This window comes from Lissotriton vulgaris, chromosome 2_1 (genome assembly GCF_964263255.1).
Source record: "Lissotriton vulgaris chromosome 2_1, aLisVul1.2, whole genome shotgun sequence".
Classification (NCBI taxonomy): domain Eukaryota; kingdom Metazoa; phylum Chordata; class Amphibia; order Caudata; family Salamandridae; genus Lissotriton; species Lissotriton vulgaris.
The window spans coordinates 266,027,885-266,044,390 of NC_141687.1; the positions used below are offsets into that span (position 1 = coordinate 266,027,885).

General features: G+C 49.0%; 1 protein-coding gene across 2 annotated transcripts in view; it reads left to right on the forward strand.

Annotated features, from left to right (window-relative positions):
* Positions 1-16,506, forward strand: part of MYO19 (myosin XIX) — a 603,741-nt gene that overhangs the window by 198,064 nt on the left and 389,171 nt on the right. For both annotated transcript variants that reach the window (XM_086954910.1, XM_086954911.1), the window contains 3 exons: positions 5,992-6,061; positions 11,233-11,335; positions 11,541-11,637. In XM_086954910.1, the coding sequence (XP_086811036.1) occupies positions 5,992-6,061; positions 11,233-11,335; positions 11,541-11,637 (270 nt within the window). The remainder of the gene's footprint in view (positions 1-5,991; positions 6,062-11,232; positions 11,336-11,540; positions 11,638-16,506) is intronic.

Sequence of the window (16,506 nt, forward strand, 5' to 3'; positions counted from 1 at the left end):
TCCTTCGGCTTGGATCTCGGCTTTTCATTCCACCACTTTTGGGATCCACCTGCCGCCACTGGTGCGCACGCAGCAGGCCCCTGACCTGAGATCTCCTGACTGAATCTGGAGCATGGGGGGCCCACTCCATATTCTCTGCAGGGCCCCCTCAAGTTTTGTTACGCCACTACCGCACAATCACACTCACTATGCAAGAATTAAAATTTGAGTGACATAAATTTAGCCCACTCCTTGGACGCTGCCATCCTCCCCTTGTGCTGTGTGAGGTTGTACAGCCAGAGACCTTCGGCAGCCTTCAAGTTGCAGAGCACCCCACTTAAGAGGAACAGAAATTGGAACTTCACCAAGGAGAAACCTGATATTATAGAAGTGTCTGCAGTTGACCAGCATGTGGAAAGATTATAGTCTGTTTCCACACATTTTCAGTGGAATGAAGATGGTGGCAATCTGGCAGGTGGTCACAACCAGTGTGTTTTTTTTCTTTATGAAGATACTTACCCCAGGGCACATCAGAATGGAATTTTTAGAGGTGTGTGAAGGATAAGTTTGCTAAGATAGAGGTGGCAAAGCCTCTATCTGGCTTGAGCCGAATCAAGCGTCCCCCTCACCACCCTAGATGAGCATATCTTTTCCCCATGCCCACTGACCTGTTGTATGGCCTTCCTCTTCTGAGAAACCGCAATGTCCGACCAGGAAAGTGCAACGGGCTTCTATATGTCACCTGTCCCCTGATTCTCAGATGACTTCAGCCTCTCCACAAATAGCGGACCTCTCCACCTACACACACATGATTACATCCCACACGTCAGTACCACACAGCCTCACCTCCTTACATATTTACAGATGAAGCAAGATATACTCATGTTGACCTGTTCTACAGACTCTGTGCATGCTGCGTTTCAACTGACTTACCCTTTTTAGGTCGGGCATTCGAGACCTCTTGTATACTTTAGTATACCTCTTGCTTACTTGAATATGTGGACACGAGTCGGACGCACGCTTTTTCAGTGTCAGATTTGTCCTTGTGAGTGCGCTTTTGTTGCTGGCTGTTTGCTGTGAATGTGTGCGAGCGCTTTCGCTTTCGGTTATATTAACGCCTCCCAGCCTACTGCTCCCTCTTTCGTTTTAATTGCATGCGAATGTCGGTGAGGGACAGGCTCCCAGTGATTAGCGAGCACATGCCTGTGTTTTGTTAATGGCTTTGAAGGTCCCTGTGTGAGCGCACGGCCAGCCATGGGAGGGCAGGTGGAGGTGAGCCGGGGAGAAGGCACCTAAAGCAAAAGTTCTCGTCACGGGTGGTGGTGTGGGCTGCTGCGCTCGGCGGCCGGCTTAAGCCGCGGCTTTCCTCATCCCCGCTCGCACTGGGACTGCTATTTTGAAGCGTTCTTGTTTCCATTACTTTAATTTACTACTTGGCCCATCTTTGTACTTTTCCCGTGTTCAAGTACCCAATTCTCGTGAGTAATGCTTTAAATTAAACCCTGTACTCCAGGTGTGGCCCGATAAGGGCCCTGAACGGTGGCACAATGTATTTGTCATCCTTACTTTAATTTCTCATCTATGCATAGTCAGCAGACACCATTCTTAATAAATAGAACCAGTGCTGTGCGCACTCGCCTTTAGTTGTCTTTGGGAATGCTCTTCATTTGTTTTAGCTTGAAACATCGCCTATGGCCCTAATTGTGTTTGTCTGTTGCTGGTGCGTCAGTTTGGCATAAACACAGCACTGTCGTGTACATTTAACAGGCCGCCACTTTATAATTGTGCTTTGTGTTGTGACATGGAGGTTCACTGGCTCCGATGTACACAGTCCTATTGTGATACTGTTTACCACACACACACCAGGGCCATAAGGAAGTGCAGCCTGATTAGCCACCTGATTGTTTGCACGTGTGCGCAGCAGATTAACCGCGTGACCCTGTATCTCCTGCCGCTCTGCAGAATTATGCGGCAGCATGCCTTGCGGAAAAATGGCGCGGCCCAGACTTGTTGGCTGCTATATACCAGCGCCGGATGAGTGGTGGATTAACCCCTGGGCTGCAGTGCTCTTCCTTCGCCCCTCTCCCCGTCTCCCTGGCGGGGATATCGCTTTCCTCCACCTCTTTCATCGAGGTGACAGCGTGTGTCAAAGGCCGCTGGACGCCGCCACTGTCCAGCAGCACTCCGGTTGTTTATGTAACATCAGTCATTGGTGCGTGGTAGCTGCAGGAACCTCAATGTGCTTTGAGTGAACGATGGACATATTGTGATGGATGGCATAAAGGCATAGCCACGTGGACGAGCCTATATGTTAGAATTCCTGAAAGTCCAGTCTGGCACAGGAATAGCGGAACACATGTCGGGCCTTGAATGCAAACAATTCAGGACGGAGCTATGAGTTGTGCGGAGTATGCCTCATCTGGAAATTACCTGCAATAATGTCTCCACCCCTGGTTTAAATTTTGACAGGGAAAACTGGCTGAAATACAATGATGGGGTGTGCTGGCAGGGACACGATGGTCCAGTAAACACAAGGACATGAGAAGTTTATTGGAAAGTACACAAATCTGCCAAATGTTGCTTAATAGAAATGGGAAATGTTTTTGGGACTGGAGTCAAGTATCCTGGACATTTGTAATCCCTGCAACAGAGTCTCAATTATAAGTGAAGTGTTAACATTTTCATCCCTGTGACATTTTGGCAGGTCAAACCTGTGGTAATTTAAATGGGAGTAAAAGACCAGCAGTTTACAGGGATATGCTGATTTTGGTGTGGTAAGCATAGGAATCGACGGTATTCCCAATTCTGAGAAAAAACTCGAAATAAGGGCTAATTATCACATCTGATAAATTCTGGTCCTCTGGGTGTCATATTTTATCATTTGCGATAAACGCCAACTACCCCTTTGGGGAACACCCAATCAGGATGTCATTACCACACCCTATTCTGAACACGCTTTATCAAGTTTTATCTTGTGTGATATTTATTCAATAGCACTCTGTTGTGCTACTAATGAGGAATCTGACTGGTAGCTCGAAGCGCTGAGAAACAGGGCACAGTGAATCACAAGTTTACCTAGAGTTTCTCAAAAGAAGACCGTTTTGGGACTCCGTCAGTCACATGTTTGGTTGATGCCTCTGAAAGTGTGCTATGACTGAGGTGAAGCCAGTCACAATTCAGAGTCGTACCTGCAGTAGGTTCGTCGGCCTGGAGCACAGACAGTCATATTTAACAGTCTGTGTCCAATGAAAGGCTTGCAGGAATTTGACAAATTTAATAACGTGTAGGGCTGGTACCCGGCTCGCTCACTCGTAAAAACGTGTTGATACATTGGGGCTCCTTACGATGTCGGGCAGACTTACGTCCACCTGACACAGCAGCGGTCTGGGACCACGACCACTTGACCTTAGGTCGGCGGTTACCTCCTCAGTATTTGAATGCGACAGCCCATAGGGGGGTCGGAAACATCCAATCTGTTGCTTGGCCTCACTTCTCCACTTCTCCTCCCCCCTCCTAATTACATCCCCGCTGTTCACACTTCTTCACGGCCGCGAGGCCGTGCTTCAAAGGGATCCGCTCCCCCGCCCATAAAAGCTTACCCCTGCGAGATATTGTTGTTCATCTCTTCCCACAGATTCGGTCTAAAAAAAAATAGTAAGGAGCTTTAATGGGTTTAACGTTTGGCTTTCAGTATTTCCCAATTTCTCAAACTCGAGTAACGAGCATTGTTGTAGACTTCTATTTGTAATCTATAAGTAAACTTGTCAAACCCTAGCACGGCCAGCTGGGACATCCTACAGGTGTGAACACATTCACTAACATCAAATTAGACATCAACTCTTGATATAGCTCAATGAAATGAAGCCGTAGCAAGCTGTTAAGAAACGCAGGATTTATCTGCCTTCATTGTAAATACTCGAGCGAGTTGTATTGGTTTCATTTTGCATCACTCTAACCCTCCGTACTTCAGACAGGCAGTTCCCTTCATCCTCAGCCAAACTGCCCATATTTACCATTTGCCCTCTAATAATATGTAATTTGTAAATATGACTCTAATACATTATTACTTGAAAACCAGATTTGCTGACATTAGCAATGCTTGTTTGTCTAGTTGGCAGACTCAGCTGAGAGGCCAACAACTGAATGGGTGCGTGCGAAGAGTCGGGTACCCTGCCCTTCTGCCACGGTCTCACTAATTCAGAGAACACACTTTTTTTTTTACTTCCTCATTAGTTAACCGCCCCACCTCCAATTTTGTCTAGTTGGGAGACTCAGCTGAGAGGCCAACAACTGAATGGGTGCGTGCGAAGAGTCAGGTAGCCTGTACTTCTGCCACGCACTTTTGTTTCTAATGCTTACGGAGCAGGCAGCGCTAGTCTCTCACTCGCCTCTCTGCATGCATGCTTCGCTCCCTTTGTTAGTTTTCCTTGGCCGGACTTTGGAGGGCAAAGTGATGACCCACTTTGGGGGATAGTTCAGAGTCAGGTAGCCTGCACTTCTGCCACGGTCTCACTAATTCAGAGCACACTTTTTTTTTTTTACTGCCTCATTAGTTAACCGCCCCACCTCCACGTTTTTGTCTAGTTGGCAGACTCCGCTGAGAGGCCAACATCTGAATGGGTGCATGCGAAGAGTCAGGTAGCTTGTACTTCTGCCACACACTTTTCTTTCTAATGCTTACGGAGCAGGCAGCGCTAGTCTCTCACTCGCCTCTCTGCTTGCATGCTTAGCTTCCTTTGTTAGTTTTCCTTGGCCGGACTCTATCACCCTCACTCTACCGCCCTCACTCTACCACTCTACCACCACCACTCTACCGCCCTCACTCTATCACTCTACCGCCCTCACTCTATCACTCTAGTGCCCTCACTCTACCGCCCTCCCTCACTCTACCGCCCTCCCTCTATCGCTCTCTCTCTATCGCCCACCCTCCCTCTATCTATCTATCTATCGCACTCACTCTATCTATTGCATCACCATAGCATCACTCAGCACCACCACAGCATCACTCAGGGGCACCCCAACATCACTATGCGCTACAACAGCATCACTGTACGCCACAGCATCACTTGTTGCCAAAACATCACTCATCGCCACCACAGCATCAATCTGTGCAACCATTCAACAACAACTGGTTCAAATATGTTCTGTCAATGTTTCAAGCTTTATTACAAATGTCATAAAAACATGTTAAATGTTTTCACTTCTGTTCTTGGATTTTCGTCACAATAAAATACACTGAACATAATCTTCACAAAAGTTATTTACAAAAGTTTAAGCTATTGCCATTATATATTACAATACCTTTTATTTAAGTATTAATTATTAAAAAAATTAAAAGCCATTGTTATTTGTAACATCAATACATCTAAGTCACGTAAATACAACACAAATTGCATTACAAATGCTATAGGTGTCACATTTACGAAAGTTAAAACTATTGGCGTTGTAAATGACAAAGCTATTAATTCAGCTATTTTCAAAACCAACACATAAATACAAAATTTGTCATTTACAATACCAATAGCTCAAATTTTCCTAATGCGAGACCTATTGCATTGCAAATGCTTGTTTTATTTGCAATTCTTTTCTCCTTTTCATTGTAATAAATATTCCTTATTTTCTAGCCACTACCCCATCCACTCCCACATCGCAAGTCGTAGAACTGTGTGAGTGTGTGTGTACTCTATTCTCTCAGCAGAGAACTACGCACAAGAGCTAGAAGTAGGTGTAGGTCGGTGCCTGTACCTTAGTGAATTGAATTTATGAATATGGAAAGTAGTGCTGCACGACGTACTACTCTTCATACTAGTAAATGCCATCAATTGGGGGAAATTATTTTTGTCCTCAGTGCTCACCTCAGATGTTTTTAATGATTGACACCCATGTGACTGCTACCTCTGCTGTGAGACGAATGCTATGGAGGATGTAAGTTGACTTGCAGTTCTCAGCATGAATGTAAAGAACCTGTCCTCATCAATTTTCTTTTAACGTTTGTGATTTTCCTGACTGCAGGGAATGCGTGCACGATGAGGAACAACAACAGCAGTCGTTTTGGGAAATACATCCAGCTTCAGTTGAACAGGTATACTGGCACAAGTACGCTTCTAGTTTACAAGAAAGTAGGGTCAACAGACTGAGCTCTTGTTACACTCTGTCCTGCCATTCTTCTTAAGAGATCGAGCCTTTAGACTGAATTACCAGGTCAGCCCTCCGCTACAATCGGTCGGGAGACTTCTGTCTTTACATGACTTTTTATTACAAACCTCGCAGAGCTGCAGTGGGTGGTTTGGCTTCCGGCGAATCTGCCTTATGTCAAATATTCTGGGTTCTCGGTCTGGTTTCTAGTGTACGTTCGCAAAGATGAAATTCTCTAATTAGAGCTCCATTTCCCATGTCCCGAGGCATCCAGTAAATACTCGGGGAGTAAATGTATTTGCTACACCATGCTGGGCATCTCTAACTTCTTACAGGAATTTTTGTAGTTCCGGATTTCAGTAGGATAATGGGCAGAGTAAGGTTGCTAACGCTGTATTGCTGCAGCCATATCTGACCTTGGTTTTTGTACCGTTAACAATAGGCAACTTTTGCCACTGCAATTCAAAGTTAAGTGTAATATATAAAAGAAATGTAGACATTTTTCACTTATTTCTGGTTGCTGTGTCTGGTTTTTGTGTACAACAAAATGTGTATCACTGAAGAACATGTTCACCCTGAACGCTACCTTGGCACTGAAGTTAGAGACTCCGTAGTACTCATTTTATCGACCTCGGAAAGATGAGAGGCTGAATGGGCCTCCCATGATTCGAACCAGTGACCATGAGGTCAGACACAGATTCCTGCAGTGGATGCATTAGTTCACAAAGCCACTAAGACTGGTAGTATTTGTTTTGTCCAACAAAGCCTACCATGCGCCATCAATGCTGGAACGGTCGCAGTCCTCCATAAAAGGCTGTCCACTCCCTCTATTGGAAGTTACTCCAGATCATGTTGTTCTAGTACAGATGGCGGTGTTAAAAGATTTGTTTTCAGGTGAGCTTTGATAATCGTGTCTATTTATTAATATTTGCTCTGCAACTCCTAACTCTTACCGTCCCAACCCTACCTGCATTTGTCCCACTGACTGAAGAATCCTTCCTCGGCTTGGCTGATCCCTCACTAAGTGCAAAGTACAACTCTAAACTCCCGTCTTCCGCTGTGTCATTGTCCCATGACATCGCACTGACACTTCCCTGGTTGATTGTAAGCAGGTGCAATTGCCCCCGCATTAGAATCCCCTCTGATTCTTACATGAACTTATCCACCCTCCCCTTTCGTTGCCTGAAGTGTTGTGTTCATACCTAGGACCCTAATTCTATATTCCCGATTTATGCCCTTGTGAGGTTATAATCAATAATATCCTGATAAAGGCATAAGAATCAGATTCATATTCAGTAATAGCCCATGCAATCCAAAGCACAGCACAGCTATTCCCATCGACTCCTAGAAAGCACAATGCGTTCTTCAAACAAACCAAGCCTCCAGCAGCCCGGGAAAACCCCCCTGCTTTTGTTTTGAATTGAACAAGAACTCCTGAAGTCCAGAAAGAACTGTTAGTTCTTAGTGACGTCTTATGTCCAACCTTACGTCAAACCCGGCACCTTCCAGATATAAAATACCAACGGTTGCCTTAAGCAAACACACGGTGGTTTGGAGCAGAGCGGCCATCTACTTGCCCGAGAGCCCAGCTGATGCGAGTGCCCACGGAAGCCGCCTCTCCTGTTTGACGCACTGAGAGAGACGCTGCCTTTTTCTCCAGCCGAGAAAATCCAGCTCCGGTGTTTCAAGCCTACCCTTGCGGGTTGTTGGAATATCGAGTCCTGAGGAAAGAGATACCAGACCTCCCACATTCTATTACCAAGGTACGGAGCTGACTAAACCCTTAAGAGAATTCTTGATGCAGATTCTTGGCAAAATATTCTCTTAGCCAACTTAACTTGAACTGCTACTTACTCGTCCCTTCCCACGTATTAGGCTTAGGTCAGGTACACCGGGGTAGGCTTGTTAGAAACACCAGTTGAGTACGTTAGTCAATGTATTTATGTATGTATATATTTTATCCATTTTAAGTATCATATGGCTAAGAAACCATATAGATGCTTTTACAGTATTATTTCATAATACTACTTTTACTGTACGCACTTTACTTTACGATAAGTATTGCAATTGTGGCAATTCACTTCTCTTGCATGAGAAAGAAGACTGCTCAATAAATAACACCTTTTTATTGAAAACGCCCGTCTCTCTATTTCTCTGCACTCAAGTGAAACTAAGTATACACTGCTGACTGAGTGAAATAGCTGTCTATTGTTTTCACACAACGCTAGAGATATACTCTTATTCTGAGGGAGCAAAGTTGTCATGTTTATGCGGTTGTCGGAAACTGAATCCCTTCTTGTCTGAGCCAGGGAAGGTTGTCCCTCCCTATTCCTTCAAGAAGTTTCCAGTGACCTCTGAGCTAGCTGGCGCAAACCTAAATTAAGTTTAACATAGTCAGTAGAGACCTAGATGACCTCAGTCCTACGTCTACACTGATGTTTATGTTATTCCAATGCGCAGAGCCTATTGGGAAAATAGGAACTACACTACAGAAGAAGGCGCGTGTGCTCAGTAAATCGGGGACCCTATTAGCGTCCGTGTTTTTTTTGTGTGAAACTACTAACTGTAGCACTCTTTACGTTGAGCAATATTTTAATTATATCACAGCACGTGTGAGTTCTTTTCACATTCGTTCAGAAAATCCATAAGGGATTTGGAGGTATAGTATGCTTATCTTTAGTTTATGAAAACTGACTGTGACAAGATTGATGGGAGGAGAGAAACAAGCATTGGCATAGCCAACAGGTCTCGCCTTTGGGACCTTATAAGTGTTCAGGCAGATCTATTGGCTTTGTTAATGTTTAAGCCAAAAGTGGAACTACAGTCTAGTACAGGACCAGAAATCAGGGATGAAGGGCTGAGGCAAGACAGTGAGAGTTAAGGAAGAGCACTAGATGGACAGCAGAGGAAAGAAGGTAAAAATTAGGGAAGAAGGGCTCAGGCAAAACAACGAGCCTCCCAGCAAACCTTGATAAAGTTGTTGACCTTCTTCTCTGTTCCATCCTGTGGCAGCTGCCCCCGGCCAAAATAAAAAAATAAGACGTGGATACCTCTTCTAGGGACAGAAACAACTTGTTTGTATACGAGAAATGAAACGTCCCCAACGGAGATGGCCCTGCATGTTTTTGAAAAAAGACGTTTAAAAGATGACCCCAGAAAATAAATTAGCTAACTCTAGAAACGCCCCCTTCCTGCTGTTTGTTTAATATTTGCAGAGGGATCGGTGGGGGAAGGGAGACCTGCTGGACGTGCACACAAAGAAGACTTGCATGTAAACAGAAGCAGCCAAGGGTAGTATAGCATTTTAACTAAAATGTGGAGAAAGTAATAAATAAGTAGCTCTAACAGAACCACAGTCAAGCAGCGGTACAGAGTATAAGGGTATCGTGCAATGCAGTGCTTTACATAGTAGTTCAAGAGTAAGAGGGGAAACCATGGTCAGGACAGGGGTGCAATGGGGGTGACTGCGGCACCCGGAACTGCATTCATATGGGCTGCTTCAGTCCAGCACTCCATGTTGTTTACAAAGAGAATGGCAATGCAGGGCAGTAAGAGGCTGCCCTACATTTTTGATAAACACGTTTGAACTGAGAATAAATTATGGCACGCTCAGCTCAAAGTACGGAGGCTTTGATTTGCTGTCTGAGGAGCTCCCTTTCCTCTGCAGAGCTGCCCACACCATCCTGAAAACACTCGAGCCGTGCCATGTGAACCAGCAGTATACCAGGCATCAAGGAAGCCTCCCGTGGTACCCGCCTGCTCTGGCCTTGCCACTCGCAACCCGAGCCTGGCATTTAACCCATACTCAAGACAATGTTTTCAAATGCAAAATTTAATTAAACTCCACTCGAAATGGGGCGGGCTGAGGAAGAATTAGTTTCAGAAAGTAGTGGAAGACCGTGAGGGGAATCAATTGGGCAGAAGCTGAGGATGAAATGCACCAGTGAGGAGCTAAAAGTAAAGCTAGTCACGGCCACTATGCTCAAACTGGTTTGGCCCCCAAAGCGTAAGACTTGACGAGCAAAACGGCAAAGGGCCACAAAGAGGAGTGGTGGGTTGGGCAAAGAGAGGCAAGGGGGAGTGTGGTGCAAGCAGGCAAAGATGGCAGAGGGACACAGAAAGGAGTAATGGGGCGGGCACACGTAGAGAAGGAGGCACTACAGCCCTGTGCATCACTGCTCGCTCCTGCGGCAAAACGCTGTGGGAGTGAACCTTTCAGATGAGGTGGGACAGGCACCCACCTCTAGCCATTTGCAGGCTTTGATTGTAAAAAGACACACACGAAAGCCAATCCAATGGGTTGGAGAAGTCAGACCCATACAGAGTAGACAAAAGAAGCCTCGCAGAGCAGCGCATGCGCGATGCGCTATGCTTGACCTTAAAATGAGGCCCGATTTTACAAATGGTTGAGTGGTTCGAAAATTCTGTTCTGCAAGGTTCAGCCCTGCTATGTTTTGTGAATCAAAGAGGAAAATACACACGCTCTTACGGTAACTAAATAGAGCTTGATGTTATCCTATCTGAGGGTTTCCAAATGAGGATATGAACAGAGTGCAAAAGAAACATTGAGGTGCACGGTGGGGGGTTTAAGTCCATATCTTTCGGAAATTATACTTAGTCTAGATTACTATGTTCACCTGCAGAGCACACAGTCCTTAGACTGACTGTCAAATTCATTCACGGTTTTGGCAATAAGTTCTTGGAAAGACCCCTGAGTCGGAGCATCTATGCACTAAAAGAAAGACTGGAACAATTACGTAGGAGATATTTGGGTTCATTAAGGTTGCAAGCTAAGTGCAAGAGTCAAACATGTTTATAGAAAGAACGTTTCTAGATATGAGGGCCGACTATGCGGCTGGAAGTGATGAGGCTCGGGAAGCTACGTTAGACCATATGATTTTACGAACAGGGAAAGTTAGCCCCACAGAAGTAGCACAGAAGAAAATTATGAATTGCAAGTGGCTTGGTGCGGACATAGTAGTGTAATAGGACTTGCAATACAAGGGTACATCTCGAGACCATTTATGGTCTCTATAGTTCAACTAGGCAGGAGAATGGTGAAAATGGTTGGGTCTGGAATTTCTAATCTGCTTCCTGTGTATAATTTGTTCCTTCCAGAACACAGCTTCTGACCGGTGCCTCCATCCAGACTTACCTGTTAGAAAAAACGCGGGTTGCCCATCAGGCCTCCTTGGAAAGGAACTTTCATATCTTCTATCAGGTTTGCAATCTTTTCTGCATATACCATGTTAACTACTTGTTTCATGTGAACATTTGTTCTTTTTGTGTGTTTTTTTGGATTGGTGTGCACTGCATTTTAATTTGTTCTTTTCATAAAAATGAACTTTTAAAAGTGTTCTAAAGCTAGCAGTGTAAAAGCAAATCCGTCTAATGCTGCCATTTTGTTTTGCTCAATCTTACTGCAGATTACAAAAGGTGCAAGTCCGGAAGAAAGACAGGAATGGAATCTTCCAGTTGGTTCAACGTTCTTCTGGTTGCCAAATTCAGATCGACATCTGGAAGGTAACAGCAATGCAGAGGATGTACTTTGTTTTCAACATATTTCATGCATTTGCACATTAACATATGCATCATAAATATATGAAAACACTGCAACCGTGACTCCTATAAGTTCTTTTCTGCTAGCACGTCTGCACATCTATAGGGACCCTACCCTTTTCGTGATGTTCCCCTCCCATCTTCTATTTATACCCCTCCATTGTTCTTATTCAAGGAAGTATCCTTTCCTTTATCCGTGGATGTACCGTGATAGTACAGCCCTAAGCCCTTGTGACCCTAGGGCGTTGGAGAGCCCCCCTAGGGTGTGCTGTTCTTAGACGCCCTCCCACCCTCCCCGTTCCCACGTCTTCAGTTTGTCTCCCCAATCCTGGAAGTCATCAATAACTCATGTGGACCCCCTTGGCCAGCACCTATTCAAGAGTACCTCTTATCAATTTGTATGCACCCACCCTATGGCAATTCAATGTTCCGCCAGGAGCAGCATGAGCTGAAGAAATTTATATTTAATTTAACTATTTTTGGGGCGGCTTACTATACCCAGCAAGCATTGTGCAGGCGAGAGGTCGAGACGCAATCCAGTTGCTTCCCAGATCTGCTCAACCACCGCCTGCCAGTATGTCAAGACCTCATTGCAATGCCATGCCAAATGAAGGAATTTGGTATTACCCTGCCATTAAACATCTCACATATACTCTGTGTAGTTTAACTGTTGTGAGGGACGTACTATGTACATAATTGAAATGCAGTCATTTAAATCTAACATTTCCAGAGACCCCCCTTAATCAATGTACTGGTCATTTTCCAGTCTCTTATCTGTAAGTTGTCCCCCTAGCTCCTCCCCCATGCCTTATGAGCCATCAGTTGTGTTCCAAGCCTACCCATCTTGAGAGCCTTCTACATCCAGGACACTAAGTGTCCCCACCTCTTCCACAGTCAACTGCACATTAAGGACCTTTGACTGTGGGGGTGACTCTGGGAATTTGCTCCAAATTTCCCTGGTGTTTTGGACAATCTTGGCATACTGTAAAAATTGGCCCGTACCCAACAAGAATGTCTCCGGCACTCCTTGATATGAGATAAAGCGTTTCCCCTCACCCCTCAACCCAGAACCCGGCATCCACCCAACTACCAGCGTGTAACATCTGAAAGAAACACGTTAGTGTTAGATTCCTTACCTTAGAATATCCCCAGGCGTCAGTCTGGATCCGGAAACTTTTGCGTAGCAGTACCCCTGCGCGTCGATAGGCGTCATCTGCAGGCGTCCCCTGCGGCTCCGCGTCCGTCGTCGGCGTCGTGCGCCGTGATGACGTCGCTGGAGTATATAGACGCCGCCTCCGCGCGCTGACGTCAGTTCTTCTTTTTTCCACGCCAGTAAGCGCAGATCCGAAGAGCAGTACTCCGGTCTTTTGACCAACTTTGTTAAACTTCTAATCTCTTTTTGGTGCCTGGTAGGATGCCCGGTTTCAAGAATTGTGACGGGTGTGACCGCACGATGTTGGTCACGGACCATCACCGACTCTGTCTCCGGTGCCTGGGCCCCGACCACGACGTGGACGCCTGCGTCGACTGCCGGGCTCTCACTAACCAGGCTAGACGGGAGCGGTCTCGCAAGCTGCTTGAGCTCCGGGTGTCGTCCCCGCGTTGGGAGAGGTCTCGGTCCGGCCGGAGGTCCAGGGAGCGTTCGAGGGAGCGGTCGCGGAGCCGCGCCGAGCGCTCCGGAAGTCGTCACCATTCGTCGGGCTCGTCAGGTAAGAAACACAAGAAGTCGGGGCGTCGTCATCGTACCCCCGACTCCCCCCGACGCTCGCGCGACGCGGCCGGGGGTTCAGGTGACCCCAACCCCGCGGCTCCGCGAGAGTCGCCGGCGCGGCCTGCCCCATACCCTCCGGTCCCTGGGCACGGTGCGACGCCTGAGGAGATTGAGGCGTTCCTCATGGCCATGAGGAGGCTCAGTTCTCCGACGGGGCCTACGGCGCCTTCGGGCCCAGTGCTACCGTCCGGGGGCCCTAGCGGGTCGGGTGTCCCTGACTCGACGCCATCGGGTGCTCCGGCCCGGTGCCGCCGACGGCTCCGACCCCGGCGCCGCAAGGGCCTTCGGGGTCGACGCCGGCTGGCCTGCCGGCTGGTTCGGCGCCGATTCCATCGGGGTTGCCCCCGACGCCGCCCCCGCGCGGCGCCGGTTCTCCTGTGCCGGCTCCGGCCGGCGCCGTCCCCATTCCCTCCCCGAATCCGGACGCGGAGTCGGACCGGCGTCGATCGACGCTGGGCTCGACGCCGATGGGGCCTGTGAACCCCGAGGAGCCGGTCTACATCGTTGACTCCGAGAACGGAGATGATGAAGAGTACGGGGAAGGTTGGGAGGGGTCTGAGGACCCTCTGTCACGTGAGTGCCAGTATGACCCGGACTGGACAGGTGATTTGGGGGATGCCAGTGGTCTGGATGACTCTCCTAACCCTGGCTTTGTCTCTCCTCCTTCCGTGGCGTCGGAGGAGGGAGCTCCATATTCAGTGGTCCTGATGAGGGCTGCCAAGGCCTTACACCTTGAGCTCCCCGTCGCGGCCGTGAGGCCTAACATCCTCACTGAGGTCTTCAAACCGCAGTCATGCCCACAGGAGCCACTGCTGCCGTTTAACGAAGCCTTGTCAGACGTTCTGTTGGGCACGTGGTCCAGGCCCGCTTCAGGTTCGCCTGTTGATCGGAACGTGGCCAGACGCCACCGTCCTTGTCCGGACGACCCCAAATTCCTGTCCACCCATCCCAACCCCGAGAGTCTGGTGATCCAGGCCTCTACCTCCCAGACCGCATTCCCGTCGGCCCCACCCGATCGGGAATCCAAGAGGTATGACTAGTATGGTAAAAAGGTCTTCTCGTCCCTGAGTCTGGGACTGCGGTCTTGCAACACCGCATGCCTCTTGGGCCGCTACACCCACTCCGTGTGGGACACGGTCGCGGAACTGCTGCCAGAATGCCCCATGGAGGTGCGGGCGAAGCTCGGCAAGGCTGTGGCTGAGGGCCGAGATGCAGCTAAATATTCCATACGGTGTGGTCTTGATACGACCGACTCGCTGGGCAGAGCTATGTCAACGACGGTGGCGTTTCGTCGCCACGCCTGGCTGAGATCCGCCAACTTTTCGGCAGACGTCCAAAATGCCTTGATGGACATGCCGTTCGATGGCTGTCGCCTCTTTGGTGACAAGGCGGACCACGCGCTGGAACGCTTCAAGGACTCCAGGGTCACGGCCAAGTCCTTGGGTCTTTCGACCCAGCGCCAGCAAACAGGTTCGTTTCGCTCCTTTCGTGGCCAAGGAAGGGGCGTCCCCACACGTGCTGCCAGCCACGCGCCGCAACAATCCTTTCAACGCGGTGGCGGCCGTGGAAACCGCCGTGGCGGCGGTCAGGGTCAATGGCGGGGTCAGGCCACACCTCCCCCCGCAGCATCTGCCTCCAAATCCTCCTAGTCCGTGCTTTCGGCCCCGTGTGACGCCAGTGGGTGGCAGGGTTCGCCATCACCACGCTCACTGGCGCACAATTACGTCGGACAGGTGGGTGCTGCAACTCGTCCGAAGGGGCTACTCCCTCCCCTTCGAGACTACTCCTCCAGCCATGCCACCGCAGAACCACCGTGTGTCGGGGGACCACTTGACACTTCTGCAGGAGGAAGTTACGGCCCTCTTGGCCAAGGGGGCCATCGAGCGCGTTCCTGGGCCAGAAGTAGGGCGTGGTTGCTATTCCCACTACTTTCTGGTACCCAAGAAGGACAAGGGGGGCCTACGTCCTATCTTGGATCTAAGGAACGTCAACGGCTTCCTCCGGAAGGAGAAGTTCAAGATGTTGACTTTGGCTCAGGTCTTGGCTGCTCTAGACCCGCAAGACTGGATGGTAGCGTTGGACTTGCAGGATGCGTATTTTCACATCCGCGTCCTGCCGGCCCACCGGCGTTACCTGCGGTTCACGGTAGGCCAGGAGCACTTTCAGTTTATCGTGCTCCCCTTCGGCCTTACCAGCGCCCCACGGGTGTTCACAAAGGTGTTGGCGGTGGTCGCAGCCCATCTGCGCAGGTTGGGGGTTTCAGTCTTCCCCTACCTAGACGACTGGTTGTTGAAGGCGGGCTCGCCCCAGACAGTCATCCACCACCTTCAGATGACGGCAGACCTCTTGCATGACCTGGGGTTCTCCATCAATGTGCCGAAATCACACCTGTGTCCCTCTCAAAAGCTCCTTTTCATCGGAGCGGTTCTGGACTCGGCGCAGTTTCGGGTTTATCCTCCGGAACGGCGGGTCCGGGATATACAGGCTTTGATTCCCATCTTTCAGCCGCTATCCCGGGTTTCGGTCAGGTTGACGCTGCGGCTGCTGGGGCTGATGGCTTCCTGCATCCTTCTGGTGCATCACGCCCGGTGGCGGATGCGGGCTCTGCAGTGGGACCTGAAGTTTCAGTGGGCCCAGCATCAGGGCAACTTGTCCGACCACGTCTTGATCTCGGAGGGCACTGCGAGACAACTGCAGTGGTGGCTTACGGACCGCGATTGGGTCAGAGGCAGATCCCTCTCCCTTCCCCAACCGGAGCACGTTGTCGTGACGGACGCGTCCCTCCAGGGCTGGGGAGGCCACTTGGGAGAGGCGGAGATCAGAGGCATCTGGTCTCCGGCGGAGTCCCGGCTCCATATCAACCTGTTGGAGCTACGGGCGATTCGTCTAGCACTGAAGGCATTCCTCCCCTTTGTCAACGGGAGTGTGGTGCAGGTGTTCACCGACAACACCACCGCCATGTGGTACTGCAACAAACAGGGCGGAGTGGGGTCGTGGACCCTTTGCCAGGAGGCTCTGCGCCTTTGGCAGTGGCTGGAACGTCAGGGCGTGACTTTGACGGT